Source organism: Pleurodeles waltl, chromosome 1_2 (assembly GCF_031143425.1).
Source record: "Pleurodeles waltl isolate 20211129_DDA chromosome 1_2, aPleWal1.hap1.20221129, whole genome shotgun sequence".
Lineage (NCBI taxonomy): Eukaryota > Metazoa > Chordata > Amphibia > Caudata > Salamandridae > Pleurodeles > Pleurodeles waltl.
Window position 1 is genome coordinate 1335259315 of NC_090437.1, and position 16439 is coordinate 1335275753.

At 45.8% G+C, this 16439-nt stretch overlaps 1 protein-coding gene across 2 annotated transcripts in view; it reads left to right on the forward strand.

The window, feature by feature from the left end:
• Positions 1-16439, forward strand: part of LOC138251872 (long-chain-fatty-acid--CoA ligase ACSBG2-like) — a 327149-nt gene that overhangs the window by 138694 nt on the left and 172016 nt on the right. For both annotated transcript variants that reach the window (XM_069205686.1, XM_069205687.1), the window contains exon 6: positions 16278-16427. In XM_069205686.1, coding sequence (XP_069061787.1) covers positions 16278-16427 — 150 coding nt within the window. The remainder of the gene's footprint in view (positions 1-16277; positions 16428-16439) is intronic.

Consider the following 16439-nt stretch of genomic DNA (forward strand, 5'->3'; position numbering starts at 1 on the left):
TATGTGTCTAGATTAGGTACTGATCAGATCTGAAGCATAGGTAAGCAGATGCAACAGATCTGACTTGGCTAGCTTGCTGGCATGGAGAATCATGGCGATGGGGGACAGTGACACTGAGAAGTCTAGGCAGTTCAGGGTGTTTGTTATGTGTCTAGATTAGGTACTGATCAGATCTGAAGCATAGGTAAGCAGATGCAACAGATCTGACTTGGCTAGCTTGCTGGCATGGAGAATCATGGCGATGGGGGACAGTGACACTGAGAAGTCTAGGCAGTTCAGGGTGTTTGTTATGTGTCTAGATTAGGTACTGATCAGATCTGAAGCATAGGTAAGCAGATGCAACAGATCTGACTTGGCTAGCTTGCTGGCATGGAGAATCATGGCGATGGGGGACAGTGACACTGAGAAGTCTAGGCAGTTCAGGGTGTTTGTTATGTCTCTAGATTAGGTACTGATCAGATCTGAAGCATAGGTAAGCAGATGCAACAGATCTGACTTGGCTAGCTTGCTGGCATGGAGAATCATGGCGATGGGGGACAGTGACACTGAGAAGTCTAGGCAGTTCAGGGTGTTTGTTATGTCTCTAGATTAGGTACTGATCAGATCTGAAGCATAGGTAAGCAGATGCAACAGATCTGACTTGGCTAGCTTGCTGGCATGGAGAATCATGGCGATGGGGGACAGTGACACTGAGAAGTCTAGGCAGTTCAGGGTGTTTGTTATGTGTCTAGATTAGGTACTGATCAGATCTGAAGCATAGGTAAGCAGATGCAACAGATCTGACTTGGCTAGCTTGCTGGCATGGAGAATCATGGCGATGGGGGACAGTGACACTGAGAAGTCTAGGCAGTTCAGGGTGTTTGTTATGTGTCTAGATTAGGTACTGATCAGATCTGAAGCATAGGTAAGCAGATGCAACAGATCTGACTTGGCTAGCTTGCTGGCATGGAGAATCATGGCGATGGGGGACAGTGACACTGAGAAGTCTAGGCAGTTCAGGGTGTTTGTTATGTGTCTAGATTAGGTACTGATCAGATCTGAAGCATAGGTAAGCAGATGCAACAGATCTGACTTGGCTAGCTTGCTGGCATGGAGAATCATGGCGATGGGGGACAGTGACACTGAGAAGTCTAGGCAGTTCAGGGTGTTTGTTATGTGTCTAGATTAGGTACTGATCAGATCTGAAGCATAGGTAAGCAGATGCAACAGATCTGACTTGGCTAGCTTGCTGGCATGGAGAATCATGGCGATGGGGGACAGTGACACTGAGAAGTCTAGGCAGTTCAGGGTGTTTGTTATGTGTCTAGATTAGGTACTGATCAGATCTGAAGCATAGGTAAGCAGATGCAACAGATCTGACTTGGCTAGCTTGCTGGCATGGAGAATCATGGCGATGGGGGACAGTGACACTGAGAAGTCTAGGCAGTTCAGGGTGTTTGTTATGTGTCTAGATTAGGTACTGATCAGATCTGAAGCATAGGTAAGCAGATGCAACAGATCTGACTTGGCTAGCTTGCTGGCATGGAGAATCATGGCGATGGGGGACAGTGACACTGAGAAGTCTAGGCAGTTCAGGGTGTTTGTTATGTGTCTAGATTAGGTACTGATCAGATCTGAAGCATAGGTAAGCAGATGCAACAGATCTGACTTGGCTAGCTTGCTGGCATGGAGAATCATGGCGATGGGGGACAGTGACACTGAGAAGTCTAGGCAGTTCAGGGTGTTTGTTATGTGTCTAGATTAGGTACTGATCAGATCTGAAGCATAGGTAAGCAGATGCAACAGATCTGACTTGGCTAGCTTGCTGGCATGGAGAATCATGGCGATGGGGGACAGTGACACTGAGAAGTCTAGGCAGTTCAGGGTGTTTGTTATGTGTCTAGATTAGGTACTGATCAGATCTGAAGCATAGGTAAGCAGATGCAACAGATCTGACTTGGCTAGCTTGCTGGCATGGAGAATCATGGCGATGGGGGACAGTGACACTGAGAAGTCTAGGCAGTTCAGGGTGTTTGTTATGTGTCTAGATTAGGTACTGATCAGATCTGAAGCATAGGTAAGCAGATGCAACAGATCTGACTTGGCTAGCTTGCTGGCATGGAGAATCATGGCGATGGGGGACAGTGACACTGAGAAGTCTAGGCAGTTCAGGGTGTTTGTTATGTGTCTAGATTAGGTACTGATCAGATCTGAAGCATAGGTAAGCAGATGCAACAGATCTGACTTGGCTAGCTTGCTGGCATGGAGAATCATGGCGATGGGGGACAGTGACACTGAGAAGTCTAGGCAGTTCAGGGTGTTTGTTATGTGTCTAGATTAGGTACTGATCAGATCTGAAGCATAGGTAAGCAGATGCAACAGATCTGACTTGGCTAGCTTGCTGGCATGGAGAATCATGGCGATGGGGGACAGTGACACTGAGAAGTCTAGGCAGTTCAGGGTGTTTGTTATGTGTCTAGATTAGGTACTGATCAGATCTGAAGCATAGGTAAGCAGATGCAACAGATCTGACTTGGCTAGCTTGCTGGCATGGAGAATCATGGCGATGGGGGACAGTGACACTGAGAAGTCTAGGCAGTTCAGGGTGTTTGTTATGTGTCTAGATTAGGTACTGATCAGATCTGAAGCATAGGTAAGCAGATGCAACAGATCTGACTTGGCTAGCTTGCTGGCATGGAGAATCATGGCGATGGGGGACAGTGACACTGAGAAGTCTAGGCAGTTCAGGGTGTTTGTTATGTGTCTAGATTAGGTACTGATCAGATCTGAAGCATAGGTAAGCAGATGCAACAGATCTGACTTGGCTAGCTTGCTGGCATGGAGAATCATGGCGATGGGGGACAGTGACACTGAGAAGTCTAGGCAGTTCAGGGTGTTTGTTATGTGTCTAGATTAGGTACTGATCAGATCTGAAGCATAGGTAAGCAGATGCAACAGATCTGACTTGGCTAGCTTGCTGGCATGGAGAATCATGGCGATGGGGGACAGTGACACTGAGAAGTCTAGGCAGTTCAGGGTGTTTGTTATGTGTCTAGATTAGGTACTGATCAGATCTGAAGCATAGGTAAGCAGATGCAACAGATCTGACTTGGCTAGCTTGCTGGCATGGAGAATCATGGCGATGGGGGACAGTGACACTGAGAAGTCTAGGCAGTTCAGGGTGTTTGTTATGTGTCTAGATTAGGTACTGATCAGATCTGAAGCATAGGTAAGCAGATGCAACAGATCTGACTTGGCTAGCTTGCTGGCATGGAGAATCATGGCGATGGGGGACAGTGACACTGAGAAGTCTAGGCAGTTCAGGGTGTTTGTTATGTGTCTAGATTAGGTACTGATCAGATCTGAAGCATAGGTAAGCAGATGCAACAGATCTGACTTGGCTAGCTTGCTGGCATGGAGAATCATGGCGATGGGGGACAGTGACACTGAGAAGTCTAGGCAGTTCAGGGTGTTTGTTATGTGTCTAGATTAGGTACTGATCAGATCTGAAGCATAGGTAAGCAGATGCAACAGATCTGACTTGGCTAGCTTGCTGGCATGGAGAATCATGGCGATGGGGGACAGTGACACTGAGAAGTCTAGGCAGTTCAGGGTGTTTGTTATGTGTCTAGATTAGGTACTGATCAGATCTGAAGCATAGGTAAGCAGATGCAACAGATCTGACTTGGCTAGCTTGCTGGCATGGAGAATCATGGCGATGGGGGACAGTGACACTGAGAAGTCTAGGCAGTTCAGGGTGTTTGTTATGTGTCTAGATTAGGTACTGATCAGATCTGAAGCATAGGTAAGCAGATGCAACAGATCTGACTTGGCTAGCTTGCTGGCATGGAGAATCATGGCGATGGGGGACAGTGACACTGAGAAGTCTAGGCAGTTCAGGGTGTTTGTTATGTGTCTAGATTAGGTACTGATCAGATCTGAAGCATAGGTAAGCAGATGCAACAGATCTGACTTGGCTAGCTTGCTGGCATGGAGAATCATGGCGATGGGGGACAGTGACACTGAGAAGTCTAGGCAGTTCAGGGTGTTTGTTATGTGTCTAGATTAGGTACTGATCAGATCTGAAGCATAGGTAAGCAGATGCAACAGATCTGACTTGGCTAGCTTGCTGGCATGGAGAATCATGGCGATGGGGGACAGTGACACTGAGAAGTCTAGGCAGTTCAGGGTGTTTGTTATGTGTCTAGATTAGGTACTGATCAGATCTGAAGCATAGGTAAGCAGATGCAACAGATCTGACTTGGCTAGCTTGCTGGCATGGAGAATCATGGCGATGGGGGACAGTGACACTGAGAAGTCTAGGCAGTTCAGGGTGTTTGTTATGTGTCTAGATTAGGTACTGATCAGATCTGAAGCATAGGTAAGCAGATGCAACAGATCTGACTTGGCTAGCTTGCTGGCATGGAGAATCATGGCGATGGGGGACAGTGACACTGAGAAGTCTAGGCAGTTCAGGGTGTTTGTTATGTGTCTAGATTAGGTACTGATCAGATCTGAAGCATAGGTAAGCAGATGCAACAGATCTGACTTGGCTAGCTTGCTGGCATGGAGAATCATGGCGATGGGGGACAGTGACACTGAGAAGTCTAGGCAGTTCAGGGTGTTTGTTATGTGTCTAGATTAGGTACTGATCAGATCTGAAGCATAGGTAAGCAGATGCAACAGATCTGACTTGGCTAGCTTGCTGGCATGGAGAATCATGGCGATGGGGGACAGTGACACTGAGAAGTCTAGGCAGTTCAGGGTGTTTGTTATGTGTCTAGATTAGGTACTGATCAGATCTGAAGCATAGGTAAGCAGATGCAACAGATCTGACTTGGCTAGCTTGCTGGCATGGAGAATCATGGCGATGGGGGACAGTGACACTGAGAAGTCTAGGCAGTTCAGGGTGTTTGTTATGTGTCTAGATTAGGTACTGATCAGATCTGAAGCATAGGTAAGCAGATGCAACAGATCTGACTTGGCTAGCTTGCTGGCATGGAGAATCATGGCGATGGGGGACAGTGACACTGAGAAGTCTAGGCAGTTCAGGGTGTTTGTTATGTGTCTAGATTAGGTACTGATCAGATCTGAAGCATAGGTAAGCAGATGCAACAGATCTGACTTGGCTAGCTTGCTGGCATGGAGAATCATGGCGATGGGGGACAGTGACACTGAGAAGTCTAGGCAGTTCAGGGTGTTTGTTATGTGTCTAGATTAGGTACTGATCAGATCTGAAGCATAGGTAAGCAGATGCAACAGATCTGACTTGGCTAGCTTGCTGGCATGGAGAATCATGGCGATGGGGGACAGTGACACTGAGAAGTCTAGGCAGTTCAGGGTGTTTGTTATGTGTCTAGATTAGGTACTGATCAGATCTGAAGCATAGGTAAGCAGATGCAACAGATCTGACTTGGCTAGCTTGCTGGCATGGAGAATCATGGCGATGGGGGACAGTGACACTGAGAAGTCTAGGCAGTTCAGGGTGTTTGTTATGTGTCTAGATTAGGTACTGATCAGATCTGAAGCATAGGTAAGCAGATGCAACAGATCTGACTTGGCTAGCTTGCTGGCATGGAGAATCATGGCGATGGGGGACAGTGACACTGAGAAGTCTAGGCAGTTCAGGGTGTTTGTTATGTGTCTAGATTAGGTACTGATCAGATCTGAAGCATAGGTAAGCAGATGCAACAGATCTGACTTGGCTAGCTTGCTGGCATGGAGAATCATGGCGATGGGGGACAGTGACACTGAGAAGTCTAGGCAGTTCAGGGTGTTTGTTATGTGTCTAGATTAGGTACTGATCAGATCTGAAGCATAGGTAAGCAGATGCAACAGATCTGACTTGGCTAGCTTGCTGGCATGGAGAATCATGGCGATGGGGGACAGTGACACTGAGAAGTCTAGGCAGTTCAGGGTGTTTGTTATGTGTCTAGATTAGGTACTGATCAGATCTGAAGCATAGGTAAGCAGATGCAACAGATCTGACTTGGCTAGCTTGCTGGCATGGAGAATCATGGCGATGGGGGACAGTGACACTGAGAAGTCTAGGCAGTTCAGGGTGTTTGTTATGTGTCTAGATTAGGTACTGATCAGATCTGAAGCATAGGTAAGCAGATGCAACAGATCTGACTTGGCTAGCTTGCTGGCATGGAGAATCATGGCGATGGGGGACAGTGACACTGAGAAGTCTAGGCAGTTCAGGGTGTTTGTTATGTGTCTAGATTAGGTACTGATCAGATCTGAAGCATAGGTAAGCAGATGCAACAGATCTGACTTGGCTAGCTTGCTGGCATGGAGAATCATGGCGATGGGGGACAGTGACACTGAGAAGTCTAGGCAGTTCAGGGTGTTTGTTATGTCTCTAGATTAGGTACTGATCAGATCTGAAGCATAGGTAAGCAGATGCAACAGATCTGACTTGGCTAGCTTGCTGGCATGGAGAATCATGGCGATGGGGGACAGTGACACTGAGAAGTCTAGGCAGTTCAGGGTGTTTGTTATGTGTCTAGATTAGGTACTGATCAGATCTGAAGCATAGGTAAGCAGATGCAACAGATCTGACTTGGCTAGCTTGCTGGCATGGAGAATCATGGCGATGGGGGACAGTGACACTGAGAAGTCTAGGCAGTTCAGGGTGTTTGTTATGTGTCTAGATTAGGTACTGATCAGATCTGAAGCATAGGTAAGCAGATGCAACAGATCTGACTTGGCTAGCTTACTGGCATGGAGAATCATGGCGATGGGGGACAGTGACACTGAGAAGTCTAGGCAGTTCAGGGTGTTTGTTATGTCTCTAGATTAGGTACTGATCAGATCTGAAGCATAGGTAAGCAGATGCAACAGATCTGACTTGGGCTAGCTTGCTGGCATGGAGAATCATGGCGATGGGGGACAGTGACACTGAGAAGTCTAGGCAGTTCAGGGTGTTTGTTATGTCTCTAGATTAGGTACTGATCAGATCTGAAGCATAGGTAAGCAGATGCAACAGATCTGACTTGGCTAGCTTGCTGGCATGGAGAATCATGGCGATGGGGGACAGTGACACTGAGAAGTCTAGGCAGTTCAGGGTGTTTGTTATGTCTCTAGATTAGGTACTGATCAGATCTGAAGCATAGGTAAGCAGATGCAACAGATCTGACTTGGCTAGCTTGCTGGCATGGAGAATCATGGCGATGGGGGACAGTGACACTGAGAAGTCTAGGCAGTTCAGGGTGTTTGTTATGTCTCTAGATTAGGTACTGATCAGATCTGAAGCATAGGTAAGCAGATGCAACAGATCTGACTTGGCTAGCTTGCTGGCATGGAGAATCATGGCGATGGGGGACAGTGACACTGAGAAGTCTAGGCAGTTCAGGGTGTTTGTTATGTCTCTAGATTAGGTACTGATCAGATCTGAAGCATAGGTAAGCAGATGCAACAGATCTGACTTGGCTAGCTTGCTGGCATGGAGAATCATGGCGATGGGGGACAGTGACACTGAGAAGTCTAGGCAGTTCAGGGTGTTTGTTATGTGTCTAGATTAGGTACTGATCAGATCTGAAGCATAGGTAAGCAGATGCAACAGATCTGACTTGGCTAGCTTGCTGGCATGGAGAATCATGGCGATGGGGGACAGTGACACTGAGAAGTCTAGGCAGTTCAGGGTGTTTGTTATGTGTTTAGATTAGGTACTGATCAGATCTGAAGCATAGGTAAGCAGATGCAACAGATCTGACTTGGCTAGCTTGCTGGCATGGAGAATCATGGCGATGGGGGACAGTGACACTGAGAAGTCTAGGCAGTTCAGGGTGTTTGTTATGTCTCTAGATTAGGTACTGATCAGATCTGAAGCATAGGTAAGCAGATGCAACAGATCTGACTTGGCTAGCTTGCTGGCATGGAGAATCATGGCGATGGGGGACAGTGACACTGAGAAGTCTAGGCAGTTCAGGGTGTTTGTTATGTGTCTAGATTAGGTACTGATCAGATCTGAGGCATAGGTAAGCAGATGCAACAGATCTGACTTGGCTAGCTTGCTGGCATGGAGAATCATGGCGATGGGGGACAGTGACACTGAGAAGTCTAGGCAGTTCAGGGTGTTTGTTATGTGTCTAGATTAGGTACTGATCAGATCTGAGGCATAGGTAAGCAGATGCAACAGATCTGACTTGGCTAGCTTGCTGGCATGGAGAATCATGGCGATGGGGGACAGTGACACTGAGAAGTCTAGGCAGTTCAGGGTGTTTGTTATGTGTCTAGATTAGGTACTGATCAGATCTGAGGCATAGGTAAGCAGATGCAACAGATCTGACTTGGCTAGCTTGCTGGCATGGAGAATCATGGCGATGGGGGACAGTGACACTGAGAAGTCTAGGCAGTTCAGGGTGTTTGTTATGTGTCTAGATTAGGTACTGATCAGATCTGAGGCATAGGTAAGCAGATGCAACAGATCTGACTTGGCTAGCTTGCTGGCATGGAGAATCATGGCGATGGGGGACAGTGACACTGAGAAGTCTAGGCAGTTCAGGGTGTTTGTTATGTGTCTAGATTAGGTACTGATCAGATCTGAGGCATAGGTAAGCAGATGCAACAGATCTGACTTGGCTAGCTTGCTGGCATGGAGAATCATGGCGATGGGGGACAGTGACACTGAGAAGTCTAGGCAGTTCAGGGTGTTTGTTATGTGTCTAGATTAGGTACTGATCAGATCTGAAGCATAGGTAAGCAGATGCAACAGATCTGACTTGGCTAGCTTGCTGGCATGGAGAATCATGGCGATGGGGGACAGTGACACTGAGAAGTCTAGGCAGTTCAGGGTGTTTGTTATGTGTCTAGATTAGGTACTGATCAGATCTGAAGCATAGGTAAGCAGATGCAACAGATCTGACTTGGCTAGCTTGCTGGCATGGAGAATCATGGCGATGGGGGACAGTGACACTGAGAAGTCTAGGCAGTTCAGGGTGTTTGTTATGTCTCTAGATTAGGTACTGATCAGATCTGAAGCATAGGTAAGCAGATGCAACAGATCTGACTTGGCTAGCTTGCTGGCATGGAGAATCATGGCGATGGGGGACAGTGACACTGAGAAGTCTAGGCAGTTCAGGGTGTTTGTTATGTCTCTAGATTAGGTACTGATCAGATCTGAAGCATAGGTAAGCAGATGCAACAGATCTGACTTGGCTAGCTTGCTGGCATGGAGAATCATGGCGATGGGGGACAGTGACACTGAGAAGTCTAGGCAGTTCAGGGTGTTTGTTATGTGTCTAGATTAGGTACTGATCAGATCTGAAGCATAGGTAAGCAGATGCAACAGATCTGACTTGGCTAGCTTGCTGGCATGGAGAATCATGGCGATGGGGGACAGTGACACTGAGAAGTCTAGGCAGTTCAGGGTGTTTGTTATGTGTCTAGATTAGGTACTGATCAGATCTGAAGCATAGGTAAGCAGATGCAACAGATCTGACTTGGCTAGCTTGCTGGCATGGAGAATCATGGCGATGGGGGACAGTGACACTGAGAAGTCTAGGCAGTTCAGGGTGTTTGTTATGTGTCTAGATTAGGTACTGATCAGATCTGAAGCATAGGTAAGCAGATGCAACAGATCTGACTTGGCTAGCTTGCTGGCATGGAGAATCATGGCGATGGGGGACAGTGACACTGAGAAGTCTAGGCAGTTCAGGGTGTTTGTTATGTCTCTAGATTAGGTACTGATCAGATCTGAAGCATAGGTAAGCAGATGCAACAGATCTGACTTGGCTAGCTTGCTGGCATGGAGAATCATGGCGATGGGGGACAGTGACACTGAGAAGTCTAGGCAGTTCAGGGTGTTTGTTATGTGTCTAGATTAGGTACTGATCAGATCTGAGGCATAGGTAAGCAGATGCAACAGATCTGACTTGGCTAGCTTGCTGGCATGGAGAATCATGGCGATGGGGGACAGTGACACTGAGAAGTCTAGGCAGTTCAGGGTGTTTGTTATGTGTCTAGATTAGGTACTGATCAGATCTGAGGCATAGGTAAGCAGATGCAACAGATCTGACTTGGCTAGCTTGCTGGCATGGAGAATCATGGCGATGGGGGACAGTGACACTGAGAAGTCTAGGCAGTTCAGGGTGTTTGTTATGTGTCTAGATTAGGTACTGATCAGATCTGAGGCATAGGTAAGCAGATGCAACAGATCTGACTTGGCTAGCTTGCTGGCATGGAGAATCATGGCGATGGGGGACAGTGACACTGAGAAGTCTAGGCAGTTCAGGGTGTTTGTTATGTCTCTAGATTAGGTACTGATCAGATCTGAAGCATAGGTAAGCAGATGCAACAGATCTGACTTGGCTAGCTTGCTGGCATGGAGAATCATGGCGATGGGGGACAGTGACACTGAGAAGTCTAGGCAGTTCAGGGTGTTTGTTATGTGTCTAGATTAGGTACTGATCAGATCTGAAGCATAGGTAAGCAGATGCAACAGATCTGACTTGGCTAGCTTGCTGGCATGGAGAATCATGGCGATGGGGGACAGTGACACTGAGAAGTCTAGGCAGTTCAGGGTGTTTGTTATGTGTCTAGATTAGGTACTGATCAGATCTGAAGCATAGGTAAGCAGATGCAACAGATCTGACTTGGCTAGCTTGCTGGCATGGAGAATCATGGCGATGGGGGACAGTGACACTGAGAAGTCTAGGCAGTTCAGGGTATTTGTTATGTGTCTAGATTAGGTACTGATCAGATCTGAAGCATAGGTAAGCAGATGCAACAGATCTGACTTGGCTAGCTTGCTGGCATGGAGAATCATGGCGATGGGGGACAGTGACACTGAGAAGTCTAGGCAGTTCAGGGTGTTTGTTATGTGTCTAGATTAGGTACTGATCAGATCTGAAGCATAGGTAAGCAGATGCAACAGATCTGACTTGGCTAGCTTGCTGGCATGGAGAATCATGGCGATGGGGGACAGTGACACTGAGAAGTCTAGGCAGTTCAGGGTGTTTGTTATGTCTCTAGATTAGGTACTGATCAGATCTGAAGCATAGGTAAGCAGATGCAACAGATCTGACTTGGCTAGCTTACTGGCATGGAGAATCATGGCGATGGGGGACAGTGACACTGAGAAGTCTAGGCAGTTCAGGGTGTTTGTTATGTGTCTAGATTAGGTACTGATCAGATCTGAAGCATAGGTAAGCAGATGCAACAGATCAGCAACAAACTAGCAGATAACCCACAACCACTTATCCCATAAATATAATGCTTAGCTGAGCACCAAAAAGGAAGTTTGTTGGATGGATGGGCAGCATAGCTTTATATTCTTTTGATTGAGCCGGTATCTGAAGTGTCACACACCTTGCTGGTTGAGTGGTATTAAGTGGCATTAAGTAGTTTAATGTACCCAGTCGTACAATCTGTAAACAACTACTGAAGTAGTCCCTGCCAAGGCTTGAACTGCCCCCGTGTGCATTCTAAGCTGCATTACCATGCCATGAGAAATAGGTTCAAAGCTGCAAGTCCATACCTTCATCCTACTGCATATTGCTCTAAGTTCAGATTATCCAGACCCTCCCACAGACACAGATAAAATGCTGCCTCCCACTCCCCTGCACAAAAATGAAAAAATAAGTCTGCCTGTGTGAATATAAACCTCTCCAGATTTATAGCATATGCACAACTTTGTGATTGCTCAGATGAAACCTTTTTCATGTATCATCCACTCTCTCCAGATGTCATTCACCTGCTTCCTTGCAGTCAGTTACAAACCCAGCCTTGACCCAAGGAACTGGCTTCAGATTGATGTGTAGGGGACTTTAGTCAGATTATTTTTTACTTTGCATGTATTGGTGGGGAAGGTTAACAGGAAGTAAAGGTAATCTCTGGGCAGCCCCCAAAACACTATCCAAGAAATGGTTTGATGTCGTGGCCAGTCAGAGGTATAGATTATTCATTAACTGAGAGCAGTGACTCTGACCATTTAACCCGGCTGTGCCACAAAATGTGTTCTTGGTAGCTTCAGCTTAGACAGTGGAGGCGGACGTGGGCCTAGCTGCAGAGTGTTCATGAATCTTGCACCCTGGTACTTCTACAAAGAGAAATTTGCAGGCCTAAAATAGACAAGCTTTGATACTATATTTAGTGAGAGTTTGTAGTATTAGTAGAGGGATGCTCATTCAGGGGCTTAATGTCTACTGCTTCCAGGGTGCTAACAGTGCATTACAGAAGTATTTCTGGGTCTCTGATTATGCAAAGGAAGGATCAGTCCTTGTAGAGATCACTCTGTAAAATTATATTTTATTGCAGCGGATCTGTGTTGATGGATGCTTAGGGCTAGGCTGGGCATCGGGATACAGGGACATTTCCTCGTAGGCAGGGGTACAGGAATGCTAGGATCAGAGGCAACATTGGGCAAACCACAAATAATGGGTACCATCTCCACACTAACTTTTAGCGATCAGTCCAGCATTTTTTGTTGCTTATTTTTTATTTTATTTGCAGAGGGTTGTAAGGCTTCTGCCTCGTTCTAAGAAATTAGGTTTCTGGTTGAGGGGAATGAAACCCTGCTGAAGCAGCAACCACAATCCTTGTCACAGTGTGCCCAACCCTCCGGTAGCTTGCACAGAGCAGTTAGGCTTAATTTAGAGGCAATGTGTAAAGCATTTAAGCAGCACTTCAAACAGCAAAAAAGTGAAAACGCGACACCAGAAAAATCCCACACCAGCTTAGAAAATAGACCAAAATGTAATAAATAAATCAAGACCAAAACAACAAAAATCCAATCAGTATGCAATTGTAAAGACCTGAGTGTAAATAGGTGCTGGTTCAAGGTTGTTGGAGTCTTCTGTAGATCATTAATTGCAAAACCAGGTAATAATTGAGAGCATGGAAGCTTATCAGAATGGAACCACAACAGCTTCCATCTTGCACCTCCCCCTGCTTTGGAAGTCAGCATAAGCAGAGCTCATTACACCAGCATGAAATGGATGAAGGTATGTGTCACATATTGAATGCTGGATAACGTTACCCCCATTGCAAACTATTCACTGGGCATGGTGGTTTGGAAGAGAATTGTTGCTTCTGACACTCCTGGAAACCTGAGATCAAGTGTATAATCTTGGGAATGGTAGCTCCCTGTTTCCTAGTGGCTCAATGAAGCATCACCAAAGATAATCCTTCCCATTCATGGATTTCGGGTGTCCAATGGTTTTAGCACTTCTGAGATGTGAAGGGCAAGTAAGAGTTTTGGGAAAAGCTTTTTGGGAAAAAAAGGAAACTCTGTATCATTAGTAAAACCTGACCAAATACGATGTCAAGAGCCTGGAAGAGACCACTGTCAAGAAGGCTAATCAGTTCTGGATGGAGGTCCATGGTATGCGGGTATTTAATCTACTGCCATGGGGGTTGGGCTTTTGTGCTCCCCTAGAGTACCTGTTGTTGGTCATTGTCATTAGGGTGGTGTACTCTAAATTCTCTCCTCGCCTCTTCCCTTTGGTTAAGAGACAGGATGTGTACCAGTTGGAAGCTAGGCCAGAAGTGCTTACTGATTCAAGAAAGGAGAGTATTAGAGGATGATTGACAATGTTAAAGGAATGGCAACTATCCCACCCAAGCCAAAGTTTATTCTTCTGGGCATCCCTAATGATGTGGATCTCCCTCAAGCCAAAGTACTGTTTTGTGGACTAGTTCTGGTAGTGGTTAAGAGGAATATAGCCAGGTATTGGGGGCTAATGAAACCCTGACAGTGCTTGAGTGTAGATGGGGTATGGATAACTATATGGCGGCAGAGAAACGTACAGTGCTTGTAGGGTTTGCCCCCCCCAAAAGTCTTCAGGGTATGGGGCAGTTGGCTCAGTTATTACTCCCTGGGGCCTCTGGGGGAAGAGGCCAAATAGCTCTCTGTTATATCGGATAGCCAATGCCTGGTGACACCAAGGGTGTTGACCAGATAACTGTTTGTAGGATTCAGCCATTGTCTCTTGTTCTTGCTTTTTATGCAGTGTGCATCGGCTTTCTGACGTCTGTGGGGGGGCTTGCTTTTCCCGGGTTTGTCCTTATTTGGGTGCATGTGTGGTGCTCGATATGATGTTTACCTTTGCAAAAATAAAAAAATATTTAAATAAAAAACAATGCCAAAGAAAACGAGTTACAGGTCCAAGAGTAGAAAGATGGAAGAGCTTTTGTTGTGATGTGCAGCACCCACTGACCTGTTGGTAAATTATATGCATATGATACTCTTGTTTCTGAGGAATAGAGAGCGGTAAATCCTGACTGGAGGTCCTTGAATGCGTTTGAGGAGAGAGTGTGAGGCACTCGAAGGCCTCTCACTTGAACATCTTATGAAAGAAGTGAAGTGAAGAGTATGGGAGACAGTTGGCAGGCACTACTTAGAGGTCCTAACTCAGGCAGACAATATTTGGTATTCCTTGCAAACAGGCCCTAAGGAAAAGGAGCAAGAGGTAGGAAGGAGACCTGTGGTTTGGACTGCCCATATTGTTTCCCTCCTGGCATCAGTCATCTTCCGTCTTACATGCAGCTTTTACACAAAAATATATTCACAGTGAGTTAAGAGTAACTCTAAGGACAAGGGCACCAAAGGTGGTCATAATCTCCCTTCCACCCACAATTGCTCTGATGTTCACAACGAGAATGGTAAATGTGCAAATGTAATCTGGATAATGTTCAGAAAAATTCCAATGCATTAAAAAATTAAGCCTGAATGAGTTAGACTTATAATTTGTACAGGGAAGTGAGTGGTAATCACCTTGGTGTGGACTACAAAAAGTGCATATGGATCATCATTCGTGAGATGTGCACACTTTGGGGGCAAGGCTTGGAATTAGGCATCCGATAAATTCAACTTATAAAGGAAAAATATAGGGGGAGGCTTCACGGACAAAAGGAAAAAAAGCAGAAATTAGACATTGGCACAGTCAAAGAAGGACGTTTGTCCATACAGCAACAAAAAACAAAGACAGGATTTTAGGTTGTGTTAATGATGTACTCCAATCATAATCAGCCTGTCTCACAGCCTAACTCTGCATCTTAAACTTCATCTGTATCTCTTTGGTGAGAACTTCTACTTCCATGAAAGAGGAATAAAATACCTCAAACGCCATTCTGTACTTTAGATAACCACACAGTTTCAGCTGTCCTCCAGTATATCTTTCCTGAAGGGGAAACCTTACATCTTTCACCCTAATGTTTATCACTGGCAAACAAGCATCATGACTAGTAAACAATAAAAATATTTATTTGTTAATATTGCATTACCTATTGGTCATTGGTCTTTTCTAAGAGCTATGAATAACAAAACGTAATATTACCTAATTTATGGTTCTCAGTTTACCCAACTCAGAAGAATAGAAGAATAAGTCTCCTTTGCCAGGATTCAAACTCGTGACCTTCAGAACTGTTATCAGCAAACTTTCAGCTGAATGTGTCAACCATCTTGGAGTCAGAGCCTTCTTCAATGATAATGCCATTATTTGAAGATAGTCTCAAAGAGCACACCCCCTGCTCTTGTTCCTCATATGTTGCCCTGTGGAACAGTCCAGTCATATATATCACTTTCGATGATAATGTGGAAGGTTGGCGTTTGATGGCCATTCAAAAACATGATCTGTGCTCATCCTTCTAACTGAAATGGCAGGAGCAAGCTAGAGGAGTTGTGATGCACTGGTATACTGACCAGAGGCCATTTATCTAGTGACGGAACATCATCCAACTGACAGGAATGGTGTTCTCAGAACAGGAACCACATGACAGGAAGAGACTGGGCCCAGACCTGGACCACTTGATGGCCTCTTAACTGGAATGGGCTTGACCCAGAAAAGGGAATTGCCTCACAGGAAGGGGCTGATCATACTGAAATTGTGGTTGGTGGCCATCTTTGAATGGTGTTTGTTTTTTGTGGCCATCTTAGAATAGGCTGTCACTAAAGAGGAATCAAAGCAATGTCTCAAGCTTAAAACTATTCCAGTTGCTGGCTGAGATCCAGAACAATGGTTGGGTGCTACCCTGCCAGTACACAGTAAGAGTCCAGTGATTTTTATATTTGTTTCTTCTTTGAGTGGACTGTGGCCAGCAGTCCTATTGTGAGTCCTTCATTTCTTGCTTTCTCTTTGATTTCTCTCTCCATGTTATATTTTCATTCTAGTGATTGCCTTCTGTATTACTTGCTCATGTAACAGCTAGTAAGGGTATGACTTGAACTCCTGCCTTTGTGTCCCTCTGAGTATCCTAGTCAAAGCATTCTTTCATCCGTTTCATTTTGCAATCTGAACGACAGGGTTGGCTCATGGCTTTAAATTTTCTGATACACTGAATCTTTTTATCCGCAGTGGGTGGAGTTTATGCAGCTGGGATCCGAAATTCCTGATTCTGAACTTGATGACATCATTGCCTCCCAGAAAGTTAACCAGTGCTGCACTCTGATCTACACCTCAGGGACAACTGGTGCACCCAAGGGGACGATGCTGAGTCATGACGGTGTGAGTATCAAT